General features: G+C 53.9%; 1 protein-coding gene across 2 annotated transcripts in view; it reads left to right on the forward strand.

Annotated features, from left to right (window-relative positions):
• Nucleotides 1–24,973, forward strand: part of AHRR (aryl-hydrocarbon receptor repressor) — a 115,413-nt gene that overhangs the window by 30,134 nt on the left and 60,306 nt on the right. For both annotated transcript variants that reach the window (XM_078004538.1, XM_078004539.1), the window contains exons 3-4: nucleotides 3,712–3,893; nucleotides 24,224–24,330. In XM_078004538.1, coding sequence (XP_077860664.1) covers nucleotides 3,712–3,893; nucleotides 24,224–24,330 — 289 coding nt within the window. The remainder of the gene's footprint in view (nucleotides 1–3,711; nucleotides 3,894–24,223; nucleotides 24,331–24,973) is intronic.

Below are 24,973 nucleotides of genomic sequence, written 5' to 3' on the forward strand. Positions count from 1 at the left end.
TTCTTCTGCCTATTTACATCTTGGCTGGCAGCTTGAGTAATTTTTGGTGGGTGTGACATTAAAAAAAAAAAAGAAAGCAAACCAGAAAGAGGAGAGGGAAAACACAGAATGGGAGACAATAAATACAAATCATATACTCAGTAAGAGCCTGGTATCCAGAGTATTTAAAGAATCCTTACAACTCAAAAACAAAAAGATAAACAACCCAATTTAAAACTGGGCAAAAGACTTGAATAGCCATTTCTCCAAAGAAGATATAAAAATGGACAACAGGGCCGGGCGCGGTGGCTCACGCCTGTAATCCCAGCACTTTGGGAGGCCGAGGCGGGCGGATCACGAGGTCAGGAGATCGAGACCATCCTGGCTAACACGGTGAAACCCCGTCTCTACTAAAAATGCAAAAAATTAGCCGGGCGAGGCGGCGGGCACCTGTAGTCCCAGCTACTCGGGAGGCTGAGGCAGGAGAATGGCGTGAACCCGGGAGGCGGAGCTTGCAGTGAGCCGAGATTGCGCCATTGCACTCCAGCCTGGGCGACTAAGCGAGACTCTGTCTCAAAAAAAAAAAAAAAAAAAAAAAAAAAAAAAAAAAAAAAAAAGGACAACAGGCATTTGAAAAGATGTTCAACATTGTAAGTCATTAGAGAAATGCAAATCCACACCCACCAGAATGGCTGTAATCAAAAAAACAGAATATAACAAGTGTAGGTGAGGATGTGGAGAAACTGGAGGCCCGCTACATTGCTGGTGGAAAGTAAAATAGTGCAGCCACCATGGAAAGCAGTTTGGTGGTTCCCCAGAAAATGAAACAGAATTAACATATGACCCAGCAACTCTACTGCTCAGTATATGCTCAAGAGAATTGAATATATATATTCAAACAGAATCTTCTAGATGAGTGTTCACTGCACCGATATTCACAGCAGCCAAACAGAGGAGACGACGCAAACGTCCATTAGCGGGTAGACGGATAAAGCAACGTGGCCTATCCATACACGGGAATATTACTCAGCCCTGAAGAGGAAGGAAGCACAGACAGCTGCAGCAATGTGGATGAACCTTGAAAACATTAGGCTGTGAGAAAGAAGCTGGCCACAGAAGGCCATGTCTTGATTCGATTTCTACCACATGCCTTTAGTAGGAAGGTCCACGCTGAGAGCTGACTGGGGGCTGCCAGGACTAACAGAAGGGGAATTAGAGAGACTGCTGATGGGTAAAGGGTTCTTTCAGGGCTGGAACTAAATGGAGGTGAGGTTTGCACGGCTTAGTGGCTGCCCTAAGTGACATTGAACTGTTCACTTTTAAACAGTTACTTTCATGTTATGTGGATTATATCTCAACTGAAAACAATAGCTCTGGGTTTGGCGCTATCAGGCTGCTCTGTGACTGGTTTACGGCCTCGGTCGTTAGACAGTGAGAAATGGAGTTTGTGCCGTGGAGTTCCTGACAGACCAGATTGTTTCAGACCTACAACTTGCATGTGTCAGCTCACTCATAAGTGCAAACGCCTTGGAAAAATAAGGAACTCCTCGACAAAAGAGACCCAAACCCCTGGAAACAGCAGGCTCACTCCTGTATGTGCCAAGGTCCCAGGAAGGGTTAGTGTGGAAAGTCAGGTGGCCACATTCCTGTGGTCCTGCTGGTACCTGGCCCCTGCTCAGTCTCAGACTCCACACTGTGCCATGCTTTCTTTCAGATGATTGCATGTGGGCATGATGTCTAGAACGAGATGTCAGTTGAAGTGGCTTCTGTGCAGTGATGGTTAAATGGGTCAGCCATAGGGGACGGTCACTGTGAGGTTAAATGGGTCAGCCGTAGGGGACGGTCACTGTGAGGTTAAATGGGTCAGCCGTAGGGGACGGTCACTGTGAGGTTAAATGGGTCAGCCGTAGGGGACGGTCACTGTGAGGTTAAATGGGTCAGCCGTAGGGGACGGTCACTGTGAGGTTAAATGGGTCAGCCGTAGGGGACGGTCACTGTGAGGTTAAATGGGTCAGCCGTAGGGGACGGTCACTGTGAGGTTAAATGGGTCAGCCGTAGGGGACGGTCACTGTGAGGTTAAATGGGTCAGCCGTAGGGGACGGTCACTGTGAGGTTAAATGGGTCAGCCGTAGGGGACGGTCACTGTGAGGTTAAATGGGTCAGCCGTAGGGGACGGTCACTGTGAGGTTAAATGGGTCAGCCGTAGGGGACGGTCACTGTGAGGTTAAATGGGTCAGCCGTAGGGGACGGTCACTGTGAGGTTAAATGGGTCAGCCGTAGGGGACGGTCACTGTGAGGTTAAATGGGTCAGCCGTAGGGGACGGTCACTGTGAGGTTAAATGGGTCAGCCGTAGGGGACGGTCACTGTGAGGTTAAATGGGTCAGCCGTAGGGGACGGTCACTCTGAGGTTAAATGGGTCAGCCGTAGGGGACGGTCACTCTGAGGTTAAATGGGTCAGCCGTAGGGGACGGTCACTGTGAGGTTAAATGGGTCAGCCGTAGGGGACGGTCACTGTGAGGTTAAATGGGTCAGCCGTAGGGGACGGTCACTGTGAAGTTAAATGGGTCAGCCGTAGGGGACGGTCACTCTGAGGTTAAATGGGTCAGCCGTAGGGGACGGTCACTGTGAGGTTAAATGGGTCAGCCGTTGGGGACGGTCACTCTGAGGTTAAATGGGTCAGCCGTAGGGGACGGTCACTGTGAGGTTAAATGGGTCAGCTATAGAGGACGGTCCCTCTGAGGTGAGAGGCTCACATCAAGCTCCTATCATTTTAAGGTAGGTTGGGTGAGTGGGGTCAGCTCCCTCCCTCTCTGGGCTCCGTGGTGTGGAAGTCCCACAGGGTGGTCCCTTTTTGTGGGTAGAGCAGGCTGCCATGGCTTATTAGGAGAATTGGGTAATGGCCCTCACTGCCCCTTTGTGGGGCCCCAGAGGGGCAGGCACCCGGTCTCATTTGCCCTGGGGGGTCCCTGAATATTCTCCCCTCAGCCCCAACATGTACAAGAGAAACCGAAGCTTGGAGTGGCCTTGGGCGCCTCGAAGTGCAGGCCTGGCTGATGCCAGGAGGACCTTTTCATGTTTTCTGGAATGTGTTAGGTTTTGTTTAGACACCGAGCCAGCCTGGGGCCAAGCGTCCTCCTCCCTCCTTAGGGATCCGTAGTGGAGAGGTGGAGAAACGTGCCCGTCCCACAGCCAGGGGTCGTGCCCTGTCTCTGTGCTCTGAGCGGCGGTTCTCGGACTGGTTTGCTCCTTCTCTCCGCGTCCCCTCCAGACACCGAGCTGTGCTTGGCTGCCGTGCGCCGTGTTTAGTGTCTACGTCTTGAGGCACGTTTGAGCTTTAGTCCTCTTCCCCTCCAGATACCGAGCTGTGCTTGGCTGCCGTGCACCGTGGTTTTTAGTGTCTACGTCTGAGGCATGGGTGAGCTTTAGTCCTCTTCCCCTCCAGATACCGAGCTGTACTTGGCTGCTGTGCGCCGTGTTTAGTGTCTACGTCTTGAGGCATGGGTGAGCTTTAATCCTCTTCCCCTCCAGATACCGAGCTGTACTTGGCTGCTGTGTGCCGTGTTTAGTGTCTACGTCTTGAGGCATGGGTGAGCTTTAGTCCTCTTCCCGCCTTTTGTCCTGGCAGCAGCTTAGATGCTCCTAGTAAGGTCACTGCAGAGGATGGTTTCTGCCCCAAGGGGCCTGTGGCTTCTGGTGGAGAAGCCCACCTGACCCAGACCATCTCCCCACAGGAGGCCCGCCGTGGGGGCAGAGAAGTCCAACCCCTCCAAGCGGCACCGGGACCGCCTCAACGCCGAGTTGGACCACCTGGCCAGCCTGCTGCCGTTCCCACCTGACATCATCTCCAAGCTGGACAAGCTTTCTGTCCTGCGTCTCAGTGTCAGTTACCTCCGGGTGAAGAGCTTCTTCCAAGGTAGGGCTCTCACCTGCGCCCACCCGTTCACTTGAGTCGGGTTGTGTCTCCCCTGAGTCCACCTGGGGCCCGTGTGGCCAGGTGAAATGTGTCTGCTGGGTTGCACCATGTGCACGCCCTTCTTCCCCCACGCTACCCCCGGACTTACCTGGAGACCTGGTCCCTGGCTGGGCTGTGGATTTTCCCTGGTGCCAGGTCTGGCCCTAGCTGTCCTCGACACTCTCAGGGTGCCGCAGTTTGCTGGGATGGGCCAGTTTGCTCCTCGGGTCCTCGGTTTGCTGAAGCTGCGCAGCTCCTGTGGGAGGGGCTGGGACTGTTCCTCCCCATGCTGGGCCTCACTGGTGCTTCCCCACAGACCCCAGCTCCAGGGAATGGGGGGTCGGCTTCGTGAATGAGCAGGGCTGGGCATGGTCAGGAGGCCGAGGCAGCTGACTAGGTGGGACCTGGAGGCTGCCCTGGGGTGCCGGGCACCTCCCCCTGCCCATGCCAGGCCCTGCCCAGACACAGCTGCTGGGGCTGCCCTCTCATGGGGAGGGGCTTCCAGGGCTCCTGCATCTCGGGTGAGGCCTCCCCAGGCCTGTGCCCCGTCTGTCCTTGGAAGCGTGGCATTTCCTTAGATTTCCGGTTGTTGCTGCCCCGGGAGCTGGGATCTCCCCAGAGAACTCGCAGGTGTAGACTGTGGGGCCTTTGGCGTTGCGGGAGGGTGGGAGAGAAGCTGCTTCCATCTTCTGTGTTGGGTGACGTGCCTGCACGTGGTTTGATTGCAGCACTTTTAGAATTAAAAACCCTGTGACCAGCAGCGTGTGGCAGTTGTGCTGGGCACCTGCACTCCTGAGTTTGAGTCAGGGTGGGGGCCTCCTCTAGGTGGGGGCATCTGTCTCGGCATGCGAGAGGCTGTCAGTGCCTGGGCCCCTGCAGGCCTCTGCACATCCTCAGACACCCCCAGGGAAGGACGCGGCCCATGGGATGCGGAAAGGAAAGCCACAGTGACACTCAGCATCACCCCGCATCCTGCTGGTGCTGGCCCCACACTGAGGGTCTTCCTGGGTCCTGGCTGGCCGCAGCCTCCATGGAAATCAAATCCCACAAAACGTTAACAGAGCTTATCTGAGTGGTGAGGTCACAGCAAGTTTTAGTTTTACATTCCAGGTTTTCTAATTTTATGTCAAAAACTATTAATTTTATATTTATCTCCGTTCCCAACCTGGGCCTCCCGGTGCTCAGGGCTGCTGGGTGGTGTTGGACTCAGTTTACCTGAGAGACCCGGGTTTGCCGCACGTGCAGGATGGCAGCTTTTCCAGGAGGGTTAAGATGTGGTGCGGTTGGTGTGGTCTGGTGTGGTGGAGCAGGCACCACCCTGCACGCACCCGGGCATGGGCGCCAGCGTGGAATCGAGGGCAGGCTCCTAGGTTTGCCCTGTGGGGCGCGCCTTTCATGGATGGGGCAGTGTGGCTCAGCGGCGCCAATGGCAGGGGGCAGTCCCCATGTCTGGGCAGCGCGGGAAGGGCTGGGGCAGCCGGTGGGGAGGCTGTGTCCCAAGCTGAAGACGTGGTGCATTGGCTTCCTGCCGCTGACACCGCACAGCCTCACCCTCTCTAGGAGGTTGGAGAAGAGGCCAGGTCACTTCCTCTCCGCACAGGTCCCACGGTGCCCAGCCGGGCCAGGGGTTGATGTCCTCAGAAAGTCTTTGATTCTGATGTTTCCAGCAAGTTTGGACACCTGGTTCTTCTTAACCTGCCAGTGAGTGAGCTTCCCATCCTGCGCCCCGAGCCGGGCGATGGCACTGATGGCCATCCTGTGCAGGGGCACCCTGCATGCTTCCTGTTGCCCTGCCAGGAGGTGCCCCCCTCTGCCACAGCTGCAGTGACTCTCAGGGAGCCACCGGCTTACAAGAGTGCTGCAGCTTTCACAGGGAAATAAACTTCCTGACTTTTCTACCAAGGATTGGGATTTTTGTGATCCCCTTCAGGCTGTACATTGTAGAGGAAATTCTAAAAACTTTTCTGAAGTCATTTCCACTGTATAATTAGAAACAAGTCAAGCTATAAAAGTTGGATCTTAAACTGTGCCTCTTGACTTAGAGATTACGGCTGCCATAAAAAGTTGCCTTTGGGAAGGACATGAACCAGGAGCTTTCACCTCAAAGGGTGATGATGGCCTGAGCATTTGCTTATGATGTTTAATGTTGACCTTCGTGGCTTTTTAGAATGCAGTGGGTTTATTTTTGTTTGGGGATTGGCACTTTAAGTTATAAAACTCTTAGCTTCTACCCTTCTCCTGGGTGACTGTTAAGGTTGGGATTTTCCACTCTGGGGGATTTTACTATTCACACCAGGGGAAGTCAGGCACAAAATAAGAGGGAAGGAGGTGGTGCGGAGGAGACAGTGGCTGCCGCCTTGACAGAGCTCTCTGCCCTGCTGTTGTGGGGCAGGGAGGGGAGTTGGGCCCCTTCTAGGCTGAGCCCTGGTCACAGCCTGGGACGTGGGACCCTAACACTGACCAGGAAGGGTGTGGAAGCCCCGGCTCTGTTGCTGAAGCCCAGCTGTGGGTCAGGCCACCCTCCCAGAGCTCCCTGGGGGTCCCTGCATTTCCCAGGACCCCTGCAGTCAGCGACTGAGGAAGAGTGCCCGGGAGTGGAGGCCCTCAGGTGCGGAGTCCATCCAGGCCTGGCATGGGGCTGTGTCCACCTCCACGCGTGGGGGCCGGAGCGCTGACAGGGCACAGACGTGTGTGTTCTTGTTGCTGTGTAGAGAAGTGGGGAGTAGAACAGTCCCAAAAACAAAGCAGCGAGGAGAGAAAGTGGCACAGCCTCACTCTGAAAGCCTGGGGATTTTCCTTTCAGGATGACACTGCTCCCTGCTCCCTCCACTCATCACCCGCAGCGGCATCAGAGTCCTCTTGTTCCTTTGCATCCGCCGTGCTCCACTGTGGGGCCTGAACACACGCCTGTGTCCATCCTGGAGCCCCTCCTGGGGTCAGTCCTGGCTCTGAAGCTCCCCCCGGGCTGAACGGGCACATCCGCTTCACCCCACCCTGGGTGGGCCGGAACAGAGGCCCCACAGCGCCATGAGGTGTCCTGGGATCCTGAACTCTGGAATCCCACGCTTGCTAGTAGGTCAAAAGTTCTATGGTCCTTGAGATTATGAGTGAGTGTGTAAACCTAGGCCTGAAGTTACACGTTATTAAGCCAAATCGTGCTGATTTTCAGCTTTTGCTGAAGATTTACCTTTTCCTTGATGATCGTTTTATGGACTGGATGTTTATCTCATTCCTTCACCTATTCATATAGTGAAACCCTAATCCCGGTGCGGCTGTATTTGTAGGTGGGGCCTCTTAGGAAGAAATTAAGGTTAAACAACGTCATAAGTGGGGGCGGCCCTGAACTGATAGGACCGGTGTCCTTAAAAAGGAGACACAAAAGTACTCTCTGTCCGCCTCTGTGCTGAACAGCCCCCCGAGAAGGGCTGTGAGAGCACACGGGGAAGGCGGCTGTCTGCAGGCCGGAAACAGCCCTCACCAGAGCCAAACTAGCTGCACCCTGATGACAGGCTTTTAGCTCCAGAACTGTAGGAAAACCAATTCCTGTTGTTTAGGCCCCCAGGCGGTGGCGTTTTATTATAAGCAACCCAAGCAGAGAAGTGGGGTGCCCCGCGTTACATACCACATACCTAAGAATGTGGAAGTGACTTGCAGCTGGCTGATGGGTGGAGGCTGGCGGAGTTTTGAGGTGGGTGCTAGAAAGAGCCCCGATGGCCGTGAAGCAGTTGTTGGTAGAACTATGGGTGTTAAAGGCGTTCTTGGTGAGGGCTCAGAGAGAAGAGCATTGTAGGGAGAGCTGTGGTCGTAGAGAACACACGTACCCCACGAACAGAACACTGGTAGAAACGTGAGCATTAAAGCCGATTCTGGTGAGGAACGTGCCTGTGGAATGCGAGGAAAGTGGTTCTCGTTATAAAGTGGCACGTACTTGGCTGGACTGAGTTCTAGCATTTTGTGGGAAGTGGAACTTGCGAGTGATGAAATGGGATGTTTTGCTGGTGAGATTTCTAAGCAAAGTGTTGAAATCCTTGCTTCTCCTTACTGCTTATAGTGAAACGTCAGAGGAGAGACATACATTGAAGGAATTGCCAAAAGAAAAGGAACCAGAGCTTGAAGATTTGGAAAATTATCAGCCTATCCACACTGCAAAAAATGAGAAAGTGGGCCGGGCACAGTGGCTCACGCCTGTAATACCAGCACTTTGGGAGGCCGAGGCGGGTGGATCACAAGGTCAGGAGTTCAAGACCAGTCTGGCCAAGATGGTGAAACCCCGTCTGTACTAAAAATATAAAAATTAGCCGGGCATGGTGGCGGGCACCTGTAATCACAGCTACTTGGAAGGTTGAGGCAGAGAATTGCTTGAATCCGGCGGGCAGAGGTTGCAGTGAGCCAAGATCTTGCCACTGCACTCCAGCCTGGGTGACAGAGCGAGACTCTGTCTCAAAAAAAAAAAAAAAAGAGAAAGTGTCTGGACAGATTTGCATGCGGTGGAACCATTTGATGGGGAGACTGGGTGTGAGCCAGGAGCCCAACCAGGAAGCCTCCTCAGCAGAGGCCAGGAGTAGGGATGGGACCAGGCCCTCAGAGACACTGTCAGCTTGGCCTAAGGAGAACAGGAGGTAGCGCTCTCCAGCGCCTGGCATGCTTCATCTTTCCAGAAAGGGGAGAGTGTGCCTGGGGGTGACTCAGAGGTAATTGGGTACCTCTTCCACCACAGGCACAGGGCAGGGCTGTCTCCCCCTGGGTTTCGGCGGGTGGGGCCGCTGAGAGCTGGGAAAGAGGCTGGGCCTCTGGGCAGAGCATGGAGCCGAAGAGGATTGTCCCCAGGCCTCCAGGTCTCAGGGGCTTTGTCTTGCTAGATGTGTGACTTGCTTGGGACCCGTCTCCCCTCTCTTCCTTCTGTGACCTGCGTTTTGCAATGGGGAGTTCCATCCCATGCCTATTCATTGTTGTATTTTAGAAGACCATGGCTTGCCTGGCTTCGCAGCTTCTTAGCTGGAGAGCAGGTCTGCTTTAGGAGAAATTGTACCTTGAGTCTTACCCATTTCTGATTTAGATGGTAGTTAAATGAAACTTTGGCTTAGACTTTAGAGTTGATGCTGGAATGGGTTAAGACTTTTGGGGCTGTTGGGATGGAATTAATGTATTTTGCATGTGAGGACATAAATTTTGGAGGCTAGGATTGAATGTTATAAACTGAATGTTTGTATCCCCTAAAACTCATATGTTGAAGCCTTAGCCCCTGGTTTAGTTGTATTTGGAGAAGGGGTCTCGAAGGAAGTTAAGTTTAAGGTTAAATGCAGTCATAAGGGCAGAGCTCTGATCTGATGGGATTAGCACACATATAAGGAGAGACATTGGAGGGCTCACGCTGTCCACAAGCACAGCAGGAAGTTCATGTGAAGATGCAGCAAGAAGGTGGCTGTCCACAAGCCCAGAAGAGAGCCCTCACCAGAAACTGAATGTGGTGGCACCTTGATCATGGGCTTCTAGCTTCCAGAACTGCAAGAAAACAACTTTCTGATGTTTAAATCATTTTGTCACAGCAGCCCTAGAGGCTAAGGCAAGCCCTCATGGCAGGACCACAGGTCTGAGACGTGATTTTTCTCATCCTGCGGCAGGCATGAGCACATGTGGGTCGTGTGCCTTCCAGCTCTCCAGGCTGTGCTCCAACCCTTTCTCTCGCCCCCTTCCTCTCTGTCACTGGTGCCTTCTGGAAGATGACTTCCCCTTGGGGAGCATTTCCTGCAAAGACTCACAAGTTTAAAATAACTTAGGGTATTTCTCTGTACTTGAGAGCCAGGAGAGGATGAGAGCTGGTCCTGCCCTGATGTTGTGAGGCCACTCCTGCCTCAGACCCTGAGGCCCCCAGGAATGGTTTCCCCAGCACTGTTGTAGTTGTATGGCAAGATCACTCTGATGATTTTAGGAGCTGATTTTACTTTTCCTACCTCTTTTAACTGCTTCCAAAAGATGAATCTGGCCAAGAAGAGCAGGGGCTCATTCACTCATTTACTCACTCATTCCTGGTGCTTGAGTTTATTCCTGAAGGAAGCTGGCCAAGGGTTGAGAGAAAACAACTTTGATTTTTCTCATGTCTGCCCAGCAAACCTCCTTTGTGGACTGATTCTCCTTCTGTGCCTGGAAGAAACCGAAATAATCCCAGGACTCTTCTGGTCCCTTCTAGGTAATTTAGTGTCTTCCACTAATGTGGCCCCAAGCAGGCTGGGCTTGTTGATTAGTATAGGTCCAGCAAAACAGTTAAAACTCTACTTGTCTTCCGCATGTGAACCTCTTCTCAACCTCACCTGGTGCTGTGGCAGGTGGGAGGCTGGGTGCCAGGCTGGCTGCTGCCCCCTGGGTCCTCCCCCACCGGTAACTATGGCTTCCAATCCTCCGGTGGGAGGAGCAAGAGGGATAAAAGGTAAGGACAGGAGAGGTTCTGCATGGCTGGCATGGCAGAGAGCTGGCACATAAGGCTGGCAGGGAATCCAGGGGACTCCGGGGGCATTCTTATGGTCTCCTGAGTGACCACTGTACCCTGGGGTGTCTCTGCCACAATTCGCCAACTCAGGCGGTGCATCCTCTCCAGCTGGTCCCTTATACTCACTTCCTTAGCCCCAGGTGGCCGTGGTACCTCTAGCCTCTTGCCAAGGTCTGCCCTCACATCTCCAGGAACCCTTCTGGGCAGGATTTAAGACATCCCAGGCCAGTGTTCAGGCAGTACGACCCCACCTGGTCCACAGGAAATGTGCACCTTTGATCTACTGGGTTAGCGTTAATTTCTGCATGCAGCCCAGTTGCCTACTGGGAGCTCCAGGAGTCTCCTTTTGCCCTTTGCATTTCTTGAGTGTAAGAGGGACACCGGGTCTCAGTGCCCCCCACCAGCCTCAGGAGGCTCACAGTAGGTGTTTGCAGGCCTCGTGAAACCCCTCTTGGAATGAAGTGAGGAGAAAGTTGTCCATCCCTCTCATGGTGCAGGTGGGGTGGGGACAGACTGAGAGTGCAACGCCACCCCCCCGCAAGGAAGCCCTCCTGTCAAACTTGAACTTCTGTCATCTTCAACACCTCCTCTACCTAGGTCACCTAGAATTTCACTTGGGAACAATTGGCACTTCTTGTCCTGGGGCCTCAGCTAAAATTCAGACTGGAAAAGTTCCATATTAACGTCCTGTTCTAATGCAAGTAAAAAAAGAGCTGCTATGGTCTTTGCTTCCTGGTATTTAGAGTCTAGTGGGAGAATATTGACTACTTAACACAGTCTCTTCCATTTTTAATATGTAACTGAGACATCCTTCTACTGATAACAGCCAAAACTTCAAGATAAAATATTTTAAGCCTTTAAAAATACATTTATGGGCTGGTAGTAAATTAAGGACTACTCAGAGACAAAAACTAAGTGAAGCTGAGAACCCAGAGATAACTTTATTAAAGGACATTATTAAAGATATACTTCATGCAGAAGGAAGAGAATTCCAGGTGGAAGATTTGAGATGCAAGAGGGAATGAAGAACAAGAAGGTGGGGACTATATGGGTAAATCAAATCAAATCAAACACATTGTGTAAAATAATAATGGTGATATAAGAATTTTAAAAAGATAAGTATATAGTCATAATATCATACAAATTTGAAGAGGATGATGAGTTTAAAAGTTCTAAGATTCTTGTATTAACTTTGGAGGATGGTTATCTAATTTATAATAAAATTTTTAGGATAATCAACCATAGAAATGGGGTTGAAATTTCAAACTAATGGAAATAAAAAAGAGTGAGAAAATGTAATCAGTCAAAAGGAAAAGACTAGGAAGGGAAAGGAGAAAAGAAACACAAAAGAGGTGGAACAAAAGTCCAAATATATCAGTAACTACAATAAATGTAAATAGAATAAACATAACAATTAAAAGATAAAGATTATTAAAGTGGATTACTATATGCTGTTTACAGAAAACACATCCACACTCTCAGGTACAGAAAGGATGAAAGTAAAAGGATAGGAAAGGGTATACTGGGGAAATATAAACTGAAGAAAATACGATGAATCTATATTAATGTAACAAAATTGATTTTGGGGTAAAAAGCACCACTGGAGATAGAGAAAATCAATACATAATGATTAAACAATTCATTTCATCAAGCAGATAATATAATTTTGAATTTTTATGCTTTCCATAACATAATTTCAAAATCTATGAAGTAAATATTGACAGAACTATAAGAATATATAAATTCATCATCAAAGAAAAATATTTTAAATACTGTAACTCAGGATTTTATAGAAGAAGTAAATAAAAGCCAGTAAAGGTTATAGAACATTTGAACAATGCAAAGGAAAAAAAAAGGTTAATTTAGTGGACGTACATAAATCAGTATACCCCCAAACTACAGAATTCATGTATTTTCAAAGCCCACATGGAACTGGTAAATATATGGAAACCTTATTGGCCAATAAAGCAAGTCTCAGTAAACTTCAAAAGATAAAATATTGAAGAATAATGAGGTGGGAACTCAATGCAAACAAACTAGAAATCTGTAATAACAAGATAACTTGAAAACCCTTATATTTGGAAATAAATAAACACACTTGTAAATAACGCATAGGTCAAAGAAGAAAACATGATGTAATTTAGAAATATTTAAAATGTGTGGGATGTAGCCAAAGCAATACTTAGAAATAAATAATCTTAAGTGTTTATGTATAAAAGAAGAAAGGCTAAATATTAATGAGCTAAGCATTCAATTAAGTAGTTCTGATAAATAACAGTAAAATAAAAAGAGTCAAATAAGGAAAATAATAGAAGATATTGATGAAATGGAAAAGAAACATACAATAGAGTTCTTTTAAAATGATAAACTTTACAAAGATCTGGGAAACTGATCAAGGAAAAAAGAATAAGCAATATTAGGAATATAAAGAGAAGCTCTTATGAACAAATTAATGCCAATAAATTTGAAGTTTGAAAACATAAATGAAAAAATTCCTAGAAAATATAACTTATTAAAACTGACTCAAGAAGAAATAGAAAACCTGAATGTCAGAGGACCATTAAAGAAATTGATTTAGTTGTTTAAAATCTTTGCACAGAGAAAGTCTAGGCTCAGATAGCTTTAAAGCAATTTCTACCAAATAGTAAAGAAAAAAATAATTCCATTCTATTGAATCCTGTGATGTTGAATTGGAATTGGAGGTATTGGTGTGAACTCATGGTTTTCAATATATAAAGAGAGACATGAATATGTATGTAAAATGTGTATACACTCACCCCCCCAGCCCCCCTCCACAGACACTGTCACCTGAGAGGGCCTCGGAACAGTGACACCCCAGCAGCAGCAATCACGCTTAACATTCAGATGTTGGTTTCTAAATGCTTCTTGCCATTAAAAGGAACTAGGGCTTTTGGGGGCTCTTCAAGAGCTGGAGCAGACGAAGTACAAGGTACTTTATACTTACCTCACGCCAGAAAGCAAGGCAGTGGTCACCAGCGATGAAGATGTGTCACAGGACACAGAAGCCATCTTGAAGGGGCTCCCACTGGCCATGTCTGGGACAATTTAAGCATTAAAATGAATAATGATAGTAATGGGCTATACCCCAGTGAATAAAATACGATTTTATAGGGTCACACTTATATAAATGAATGAATAAATAAGTTTTTCCTCACAACAGGCTAATTAATCACTATAAGAAGAGAGATGACTATAGAAAGAAGAGGTGAATTGCAAATCAAATTTGGTAACCACTACAGTCATAATTCAGGCAAGAAATATCAATTAGTGCTAAAATTGGTGGTGAAAATGGGGTGAGACAGAATTTTTGTAGTCTCGAACAAAATATCTATTAATTATCAAGCAGAAAAGCCCAGCATTCACTGTCCTAAGTGATTGATCTGACCCTGCCAATAGTGGAATAAGCCGGCATTGTGCACCACCCAACAGGATGCGTGAGTGGAGCACGGCATTGCTTTGCTGATACTCCGGCTGGAGGTGCATAACTTCAGTCAAATCACAAGGAAACACCAGACAGACCCAAACTGAAGGGCAGTCTGCAAAATAACTCACCTGTAATCTCCAAAAAACCCGGCAGGCCATGAAAGCCAAGGAGATACTGGAAAGGATGGAGAGGTGGCAGGGACTAAGGCAGCATGGCGATGGCTGCTGCCGCAGTCCAGCACCACCTTGGCTAAAAGGATGTTATTGGGACAGTGGTGAAACTCATCCATGGACAAGGGGTATCTGGGTGCTTTATATTATTATTATAGCTTTTCTGTAAGTTTGATGCTGTCTGAAAGCATAAACAGGAGGAACAAGGAAAACCAAAATGGAGAAGTTGCAGGGTGTTTATATGAGCTCTGAAGTGAGTCCTTTGGGGGGGTGCAGCAGAGCCCCGGCCACTCCCACCCGGGAGGAGCTGGGGGGAAGAGCAAGTGCCCAGGGAGGCGGGGGAGAACGGGAGGTCGTGGGCATGCAGTGGGCCCTCAGCATAGCCGGATGTGGGACAGCATCATATGCATTTGAGGTCACGGGCACGCAATGGGCCCTTAGCATAGCCAGATGTGGGACAGCATGGTGTGTATTTGTATGTTTGTGAGGCAAGTCACGTCTTTTAGGAGCACTTGTCATGTTGGGCAGCTGGGCCTTTTGCAAAGAGAAATACAAGAATAACCAACACCTTCCTCAGCGCCCATCACGACCACCCTGCCCCATAGACACGGGTCTGAGCCGCAGTGTGTGGTCAAGGGCACAGAGGAGTGGGCAGCACTGACCGTGGGGACTGGAGAAGCCAGCCTGGTGGGGCTTGAATATGGCACGGCCAGGCAGTGATGCTCCGTGGGCCTTGCTGGGGGCACCATTCGAGGCTCGGCACACCTGTAGCTTTTGAAGGCCATGCCCTCCTTCTGAGTCTCTTGTCTTCTTCCCCGGCCTCATTTTTAACATCACAGCCTCTGCCCCTCTGACCTGACACTGCCCCCTCTGCTGCTCGTTCTCTCCTAGTGCTTAACTTGTGTGGTGCTGGGCTCTGTCCCCCTCCTTCTCTGTTGTATGCCCAGGACAGGGGTTGGCAGTGGCAGATCCCGAAGACGTGGATGACCACGCGGGCGAACGAAGGCCCATGTCCTTCAGGAGGCCCCAGGCATTGGACACCAAAGGCCCTGAGACGTACTCAGTTCGGTCTGCATCTGTTGATGGTAAATATTGCAGGACTGATGGCCACTGACTGCCTGTAGTGATGTGTGAGGACAGTGAAGGCAATGGTGATTCACAGGCAGGTCAGTCCCATGTAGGTGTTAGCTGTAAATTCATAGTTACATAACTTAATAAATTTACTTACAAATTCATTATTTATAAACAAATCAGAGACTCTGACAGCTGAGCTGGCACTCCTCGTTGATGTGAAAGTTGGCAAGCAAGGCAGCATCCATACCTGTGGGTAGACGGCAGAGGACTCTGTGAAGGTTTGGCGCCCTTTTCCGCGGTAGGAGAGGCCGGCGGGGCTGCTCGTGAAGGCTCCCTGGGCGTGCACCACGGCACTGTATTCTGCCTGAGGGCGTGGGCCAGGGCTCTCTCCAGCTGCGGCCGCATGGGGTTAGTGGCCTGCAGTGTTGCCTGCTCACTCGTCTGTACACCTGTGCACTGCACACTGATTCACTGAATATTTGATGGTTAAACAGCACCCAGCACAGTTTTTTGGGTTTTGTTTTACAAAATGTTTCTTGAACCCTTGGCTGGTCCCTGCTGTGCTTTTCTTTGATATGTTGAAATGTAACAAGAATGCCCAAATAGTTTGCTTATGCCAGATGTTTCGCATCATGAAGAGAATATGGATTTGCAATGTGTGCAAGTATTCTTCTTTCCCCAGAGAGCTATTTTTGGTTGCATCTTCCACGATAACATGGGGTTCCAAGGCTAGGGTGTGTTTTCCTCTGCAGGACGAGCGTGCGACTCTGGTGACCGCAGAGCCCCCCCGAGGCTCCCGGGTTCTGTGATCTCAGAAAGTGGTTAGAGGCGCATTCTCTTGACCAGAGAAACGCGTGGGCACTGCCAGCTGCAGCCTCCCCAGTCTCCGCGGGCTCAGAGGAAATGCATTTTTTTGTGGTTCATTTTGCGCTGTAAGGAAGTGTGAAATCTCTAAAGCTCTCCGATGCTTTTTGAAAAATCTAGAAATTCTTGCTATAGGAAATTCAACAACTTGACGCAGTATAGGTCTTACGGGTGCCCCCCGTTTTATAAATATCGTGTCTGTGTGAAATGAGTGTGTTTATTTATACTCCTGATGCTTTTTCTTGCTGAGGGGAATTTGGGACTTTGAAGGGCATTTTTAACCCCCTCTGCCCCACAAGTTGTGGATTTTGGAAGGACACTTGCCCACCCAGCACTCACTTGCTGGAACCCCTTCTCATATGCTGCTTCTCTCTGCCCTCAGTGAGCACCTCGAATGCATTCCCTCACACTCCGTTAAATATACACCCGCCCGTGTGTCAAGAGCAGCACGGCACAATCATCTGCTTCTCACACTCTTCCTCACACCCTCTCTCTTCCTGGGCATTCTGTCTTAACCCCCCAGCCTGGTGCCTGCTGTCTTCTGGGATGCCTGAGGGCTCTCCGGGACCCTCACAGTCCTGGTTCCCTCCCGCCCACAGCCTGACAGGGCAGCTCTGTCCCACAGGGTGGACTTGCCTGCTTTGCAAGGCTGGGGCGCATGCTCCTTGCAGATGAACAGACCCACATCTAGGCAAGCACGCAGCACAGCCTGACTCAGGAGCTGAGGCCTCCCACTGCACGAGCCTGAGCCCCCTGGCTCCCTGGGCTCCCTCTGTGGGCACTTGCTTTGCTCTGAGTGTTTGTCACCTGCCTGAGTGCTCCTGATGCCTCCTGGGCCACTGGGGAGAGCTGTGCTTGTCCCACGCTCCGGCACAGAGTGTCCGTCCCAAGTGTTTCCTTTAAACCTTTCCTGTGCAGAAGCTGGGACAGAATTCTGTGCGTCCCAGTGCAGAACACGCCTGTTCAGAAAGTAACTGGATGATACAAATACAATTTGTAGCCATCAAGAATCACTAAATGACATTTTCTTCCAGAATGTACATGTTACATTTCATCTTCAAAAGGCCAAACGGTTTTGTCATCCAGTTCTTGAGAAGTGAAGGAAGGGAGAGTTTGAATATTTGAAAGCCTTGAGGCTGTGGTACCCTCATTTGACGTAAAACTTGCAAAGGCATTTGTAGAAACGGTTGGGGTGTGGGAGCAGGGGTCAGAGGTGCCCTCCTGGGAATGTCTTGGCTCTGAGAGCACTGCCCCGTCCTCCCGGGCCCTCGCTGGTGCCCCGTCCTCCCAGGCCCTCGCTGGAAGCCCCGTCCTCCCGGGGCCTCGCTGGTGCCCCGTCCTCCTAGGCCCTCACTGGAAGCCCCGTCCTCCCGGGGCCTCACTGGTGCCCCGCCCTCCCAGGCCCTTGTTGGAAACCCTGCTCATTTACTTCCCTTGTTACTGTTGTGCTGCATTTCCTGGATCCACAGTCAGGTCAGGCAATTCTGGCGAAAGCAGGCGTCAGGGAAGGGTTGGGTGGACGTCCCAGGCTTCTCAGAGCATCTCATCCAACTCCTCCATCCAACTCCTGGATGGGAGAGTGTCTTAAGGGTCTTCAGGAGGGAGCCTGAGCTGGGAGCAGGGGCAAGAGAAATCAGGTTCAAGGGAAATTTTCATCAGGGTTATCCACCACCCCCAGGACCCTCAGAGTCTCACAGTGGGTGCAGCCCCAGGCAGGTGGTGGTGCCCAGGGGACAGCCCCCAGGAAGGTGCAGGTGATGGGGGGACAGTCCATGGGAAGGCGGGGGTGAGGGGGGGACAGCCCATGGGAAGGGGGGGTGATGGGGTTGGGGACAGTCCATGGGAAGGCAGGGGTGATGGGGGGACAGTCCATGAGAAGGCAGGGGTGATGGGGGGACAGTCCATGGGAAGGCGGGGGTGATGGGGGGACAGTCCATGGGAAGGCGGGGGTGATGGGGGGACAGTCCATGGGAAGGCAGGGGTGATGGGGGGACAGCCCATGGGAAGGGGGGTGATGGGGTTGGGGACAGTCCATGGGAAGGCAGGGGTGATGGGGGGACAGTCCATGAGAAGACAGGGGTGATGGGGGGACAGTCCATGGGAAGGCGGGGGTGATGGGGTTGGGGACAGTCCATGGGAAGGCGGGGGTGATGGGGGGACAGTCCATGGGAAGGCGGGGATGATGGGGGGACAGTCCATGGGAAGGGGAGGTGATGGGGTTGGGGACAGTCCATGGGAAGGCACGGGTGATGGGGTTGGGGACAGGTCTTGGGAAGGCGGGGATGATGGGGGGACAGTCCATGGGAAGGGGAGGTGATGGGGTTGGGGACAGTCCATGGGAAGGCACGGGTGATGGGGTTGGGGACAGGTCTTGGGAAGGCACGGGTGACAGTGTGGGGTGGAGGGGCAGCCCACGGGAAGGTGCAGGTGTCCGTGGGGGGAGGGGGACACAGAAAAGTACGGGTACGTTCCCGTCATGCTTGTCCGACCTCCCTGGGTGGCTGGAGGAGGAAGTGATCCAGAGGAGGCCTGCCTTGGAAGTACCCAGATCACAGAGGCTGGGCCTGGTGCGGAGCTCTCGGCTGACCTTGGGCCCGGCTTTGCGGGGCATGTCAGTTAGGGCTCTGCAGTAAAACACAACCGACCGGAGACAGATATGGGAAGGCTTATTATGAGCAGGTGGCTCAGACAACTGCAAGCTGGAGACCCAGGAGAGCTGAGGTATAGTTCAGTCCAAGGCCAGAGGCCTGCGGGCCACGGGCGCTGGCGTAAATTCCAACCCGTGGCCGGAGAAGGGGAGATGGGCTGATCCGGCTCAAGCTGTGAGTCAGGAAAAAGGGGTGACTCCTCCTGTCTAGTTGTCTCCAGCCCCCCCACGGACTGCCCAGCCACACTGGGGAGGACCGCTGGCTTCACCTAGCCCATGGATTCAAATAGGACCCCCATCTGGAAACACCTCCCAACACAGAAGGCAGGATTATTTAATCAGAGCACCTGGTGCTGCAGGTGGTTGACGTGTGACGTCGGTCAGCACACTGGGCCTGTGTCCTCATTAGCTCGAGGGCCAGCTGTGACTGCCAACAGCAGCTGCCTGAGTCGGGGTTTCAGCCCAGCCCTGCTCTAGGCTTTCTGAGGGAGTCTCTGGGGCTCTGAAGTAATGGGCTTGCAGGTGGTGGGAATTCTGCATCCCATTCCCTGGGCAGGTGCAGCAGGGACTGGCAGGCTGCCTCATGCATGGGTAAGCCCTTGTGTGTCCCACAGTAGGACTGAGCATCTGGGCCCACCTGTCCTGGGCTGACCTGTCCTGGACTGACTGTCCAGGACGGTGGAACCGACTCCCGTGGTCGCTGTTGAAGCCCTCTGTGGTGAAATGCTCCCAGGAGCTGCAGATTGCCAGGCAGCTTTACTTAGGACGATTCCCTAGAAGGAGTCCTAAACCAAGTCAGCCTGGGGGCCGCCTGCTCCTCTCTCCCTTACGCCCCTGTCTGTGGAGTTCTGTCCCTTCGAACGAGGATGCTTAGGGTCGATGTGCCTGTTAAGGACTGGGTGAAAACGATGGAGAAGAAAGGGATCCCGGGCCTTCCTCTCATTTGGCCGCTTTCACCACTCAGGCCCTGCTGAGGGCTCTGCGGAGAGGCGGGGCGGTCCTGCCACTAGGGACCTTCATGAAGCACCCACGTTCCTTACCACCTTCTCCAGCCCTCACAGGAAGGAAGCGGCAGGGTTTCTGCTGGTTGAGCTCCTCCTCCAGGCTTCCTGGATAGGAAGCAGTGGTGCTGCTCAGCACACAGCCCCTCAGGGCCTTCCCTCCTGCCCCAGGGCTGGGGTAGGCTGGGGGGGCCACCCCTGCTGATCCATCCCTTGGCTTCTGGGCCCAGCTCCCCTGACTGCACAGAGGGGATTGTGGAGCTGTGGGCTGGGGCCTCATGGAGGCTTGTCCTTCTTCCCAGCCAAGGTGCTGGGATCCTGACTGTCACCTGCCCCAAATCCAGGCTGGGCCCTGTCCGCCCTGGGATGGGTCACAGGAGGCCTGAGAACCGGGTCCAGGCTGCGGTTTGGGTGAAGGACAAAGGGACGTCTCTGCCCACTTTGCCTGTTCTGCTTCTTCTGTTTCTTCATCTCTCCTCCTTTTCAGCTCCCCCTGGGCCCAGCTCCCTGTCCAGCACTGAAGACCTGAAGTGGACCTTACTCAGCCCTGCACATAGCAGGGAAGTTCAGCCGCAGTCGCTGCACAGGGCTGGGGTGTGTGATCTCCAATTGCAGGGCTGACCTCCCGCCCTCCATCTGCACCGCCTCCCCCACCCCTACTAGGGAATTGGCTTCAGGGGACTGGGAGCAATGTGGCTTCGTTTCTGGGCATCACAGCATCACCCAGACACAGAGCTGGACCCGCCTTCTGGCTTCTCCTTCACCAGGGACAGTGGGTCAGACCAAGTCACAGGTCCAGGTGCCCGTGGTGGGGGCCAGATGAGGTGGCCCTGGGTTCCCGGTGACACCTTGCTCTCAGTCTCCTCTGTGTGAAGAAACAGAGGGCCCTGAGCAGGACCCCATGGGAAGCCTGAGCCTCCAAGGGAGCCACTCTGCTCCAGCCCTTGCTGTGGGCACAGGGTCACCCGAGGCCTCGGTGCTGACTTCACATTCTCGCTATTCCAGATGAGCCCCTTCTTGGTTGCAGTGAACTCTGCAGCCGTGGGCGGAGGGCTGGCAATGGCCCTGAGAATCTCTGACTTGGCTGAGGTTCTGCGCGGTAGGCAGAGTGCTGGCAGGACACAGAGGGTGCCCAGGCTACAGATTCGGGTTCAGGCCCAGCCGTGTGGCCTGTTCACCTCTGAGAGGGCCGCCCTGCCCGCGCCCGGCTCATCTGACACGCGGCCCTCCAGCTTCTCACTGCCCGCAGGGCGGGCCCTGAGAGTGGTCCTGGCAGGGCCCCTCTCTGTAGACCCTGTAGGACCAGCAGGCCCGGCCGTGGCTGGGAGGCAGGGGACAGGTTGGCCTCTGCAGTCTTGGGTGCACAGAGCTCCTCCCGCCCTGGCCCTGTGGTCCCCTCCTGCTGGCCCAGCTGTGCCTTGTGAGGGCCACGGTGATGGCCCATCGTTCTCACCAGCCCCCAGGAACGACACCGCTCTCCCAGCTCCCTTCCTCCCCAGCCCGTCACCACCGGCAACTGCGGTGGCGTGGGTTGGGGGAGTCTCTCCCTACATCACAGAAGAGGAGACTGGAGCTGGAGAGGTGGGGGATGGGGGCTTCCTCCCGGGGCGGACCCTCAGGTGGGACCCCCAGGCGCAGGAAGGGCGGGGGGACCTGGGGAGGCCGCGGCCGGGTCCGCCCGCCTCGTGTGCACCTGGAGCGCCCGCGCGGACCCGGAGCCCCCTTCCCTGCCACGCGCCTGGCGCTCCCGGCGCTCCTGGGGCTCCTGGCGCCCTGCCCGGGCGGGCGGGGGCGGAGCGCTGCTCGCACGCGAGGCCTGGCGGGGCCCCATCGCGTGACGGCGCCGGCGGCTGCGGGGGAAGTGGGGGGAAGTGGGCGGGCGCCCGCGGGGGGCACGCGATGCTGGGAGAGGCGCGCCCCCGCCCCCGCACGTAGGAGTTTCTCGGGGAAAAGGCCGGGGCTGCCGGTCTGCATTGCTGGTGGGGCGGGGTCGGCTCTGATGCGGGAGCGACCCCTGCAATGGGGTTTGGCTGCACCGGCTGCCTGGGTGGTGGGAGTCTGTGCGCGGGTGTCGGAGGCTGCGCCCCCAGCCGCGCCGCCCCAGCCCCCTGGACCTCGGCGGGGAGCGCCCAGGGCCAGCACGGGGGTCTCGCGGGGCGACCCCAGCAGCGCCTATGTGGGGCCGCTTCTGCCCGGGTCTCTCCCCGGGCTCGGGGTCATCTGCTGGGACATCCAGGGTGCCTCTTGCACTGGCTTCTCCTGGGTCTGCACTTGGGAGAAAGATCTTGATTTTCATTGTTAAAAGCTTTCAGCTTTCTGAACATGCATGTTGTATGAACTGTGGAGTCTCTGGCTGAGCCTGGAGGGCAGGAGGCTGAGATGCTGGGGTTTCCAGGTGGGAAGAGGCCGCCCCTATCCCAGGGATGCCCCCACCTCGGCGGACTGTTCATGCTTCCTCGGAATCGTCCTGCTTTGGGGCAGAAGAGAAGGGGCCTTTCTTGTTACATTTAGTGCAGTGAACAAAAATCCAGTTTTTACCAGGTATGGGAGTTCAGGGAGAAGTGAGGGCTCAGAGACCAGGGAGGGAGGGGGACAGAGAGACCAAGTCCCAAGGACGCCCCGTGCCACTGTCTCCTGGCTCCTGGCTGCCTCACCGCCTCACTCAGGCCCTTGCCCCCGAAGGACACCTTAGCTTGTCAGCATCCCTGCAGCTGGCACCTCAGATTCTGAATCAGTGGCTCCCAGCATGGTCTTTCTGGTGGAGGGTGGGGTGGTAGCCCAACCCAGCAGCCGGTTCCGGGGTCCTGGCCTGATGGGGAGCAGGTTAACCCAGCGTCTGAACTCCACCTGTGCTCACCACGGCCTGGGGACACCACAGACACTGGTCCTGGGGGTCTGGGGGCCCAGGGACTGCGGGATGAGGAGAGCTCAGAGGAAAGTGTGAACCACTTTGACTAGCGGGTGGATGACTTCACGGAAGTCCAGGAGGATGACCAGGAGCAGGAGACAGTGACCCAGGATGAGGTTCAGGCCACAGCATTTCAGAGCACTCTCAGGTGACACAATGCCACTGGGGCTGGAGAGTGGAAGTCCAACCCACCCTGAGTGAGACATTAAGCTTTTATTCAAGTACTTATTCTATTTCTTAAAATATCCAGCAGCCTTACCTCGTTTTGGGACTGTGATGGGCTACAAATAGACACACATGTACTTTTCGATGAGGCTGTGCCCCTCAAACTTGATTTTCTGTCTGGTTTGGGCTCTTCCTGAGCAGTGGGGTGGAGGCAGCCAGGAGTCTAAGCCTGGCCCCGTGGGGAGTCAGGGTGGTGGAGGGGCTGCTTTGGAAGCGGCTGTGTCTCCGTAACCCATGGAAGTGGGCGGATCCGGTGAAGAATGGCAGCCTGGGCTGGGCCACACCGGCGACCAGCCTGCCCTTGAACGGGAGCCCCGCACAGCCTGCCCACCACGAAGGATGGCGTGCTGGCCTTTAGGTGCCATCTCAAGGTCAGAACCCGTGGCAAGGTCGCATCTTCCTGAGCGGATACCACCTGGGGCTTCAGCTGAGGATCCGGGAGACATGGGAGCGGCAGGTGCCCCCCGGTCTCGCTGGGGTGTGCTTTGGTCCACGCACTGGGGCCAGCTGCTTGCCAGGACACCCTTGCCCCTCGGTCCTCTCAGAAGCTGGGGAGGGGCATCCCTCCCGTGTCTCCAGTGCTCATGAGGACACTGAGTGGGCAGTGGGCACCTGCACTGGGTTCAGAACTCAGCCCTCAGCCAGCTGGGAGGTGAACATGTCATCTGTCCCCTTCTGCACCCGAAAATGGAGAATGCACCGTCCTCAGGAGTGGGGGTGTCCTTGGGGGCTGTGTGCAGTCACCAGGAAGGGGGTGGGACTGGTGGCTGTCCTGGACCTGCCTTTTCCTGCCCTTCAGTGCTCTGCAGCGCCTGGGGGTGTGGGGCCTGGCCTGCTCCTTTCCAGGGAGGGGGCTGCGGGGGTTCCAGGAGGCAGAGGTGATGCAGGTACAGCCCCTGGGGGCGTGGGGCCTGGCCTGCTCCTCAGGGAGGGGGCTGCAGGGTTCCAGGAGGGAGAGGTGATGCGGGTGTGCAGGGCACAGAAGAGCCAGGTGGATGCCGGGGGCCTCGGCCCAGCCCTTAAAGGGGTGCAGCCCAACAGTGCTGTGGGTCTCATGAGAGGGGCCGCAGGGACCCCCTGGGTGGCTTCAGGGGGAACTGGCAGGAAGCTGGACTTTGTCCCAAGACTGGGTGTGGGCTCTGGGGGGTTAGGCAGGAGGGGACAGAGAGCAGTTTCTGCGGAACAGAGTGGGGGCTGGGGTGTCCTCAGGTCATTCTCTGCCTCCATGTCCTGGTGTCCCCTGCCCCTCCTGGCTGACCTGGGACCTGTGTATTGGCTCCTCCTGGCCCACCTTGGACCCTCAGGACTGTGCTGTGGAATGCTGCGTGGCCTGCAGAGGGGTCAGTGCAGCCCAGGCCAGCTGTCAGGCGAGAACTGTGGGGTGAACGTGGGGAGGCACAAGAAAGATGTAAATGAAGAAGAGTGGCCAGGCTGGGGGTTGGGGTGCCTAACGTGTCTGTTCTTCTCTGACAGTCGTGCAGGAGCAGAGCTCACGGCAGCCGGCGGCCGGTGTCCCCTCGCCCAGAGATAGCCGTCCTCTTGCAGGGTCTGCCGTGCTGGAGGGAAGGCTGCTGCTGGAGGTAAGTGCCACCCTTGGTACCTCAAACGCTTGACACTTGGTACTCCGTTTCACGCATGTTCAGACCCTCACCCAGGAGGCCCTTCGGTTGTGATCTTCGTAACTATCAGGACAAGTAGACTCCAGAATGTGTTGAAGAAGGGTGTCCCTGGGTCGGAGTCAGCCTCGGGTGTGAGCCTCGTGGGCTGGGACAGGGAAGGCAGCCGGCGAGCTCTCGGCCCTGTGTGCTGCACCAGAAAATCATCCTCATTCTGCACCGTCTGCTTTTGCTTGTCCATGAGAGAACCTTGTACAAAATTAAGCCTTTTTTCCCCTAAAATGAAGGATATGGTCAAGTCTGCATTGGGCTTCCCTGGTGTGGTTTCAATCTCGGGGTGGCCTGTGTGACACCCTGGAAGCTCTGGGCCTGGGCAGGAAGCTCCGTGATGAGGGGGCTTTTCACCCCATCTCCCCCATCCCCCCGACTCTGAAGTGCTGGGTTTTCCTGTGCTGTAACGCGGGGACTGTTACTCCTCTGGGAGGGGAGACTGTGGACCATTTTCCTAAACAACATAAGATGGTGGCGTGGAGCCTCCAGGGTGAATCCATTCGCCATTTTGAAGATAAAGGGGGTTGCTGCCTCCACCAGTGGCTGGAGAGACATG

This window comes from Macaca mulatta, chromosome 6, assembly GCF_049350105.2.
Source record: "Macaca mulatta isolate MMU2019108-1 chromosome 6, T2T-MMU8v2.0, whole genome shotgun sequence".
NCBI classification, from domain to species: domain Eukaryota; kingdom Metazoa; phylum Chordata; class Mammalia; order Primates; family Cercopithecidae; genus Macaca; species Macaca mulatta.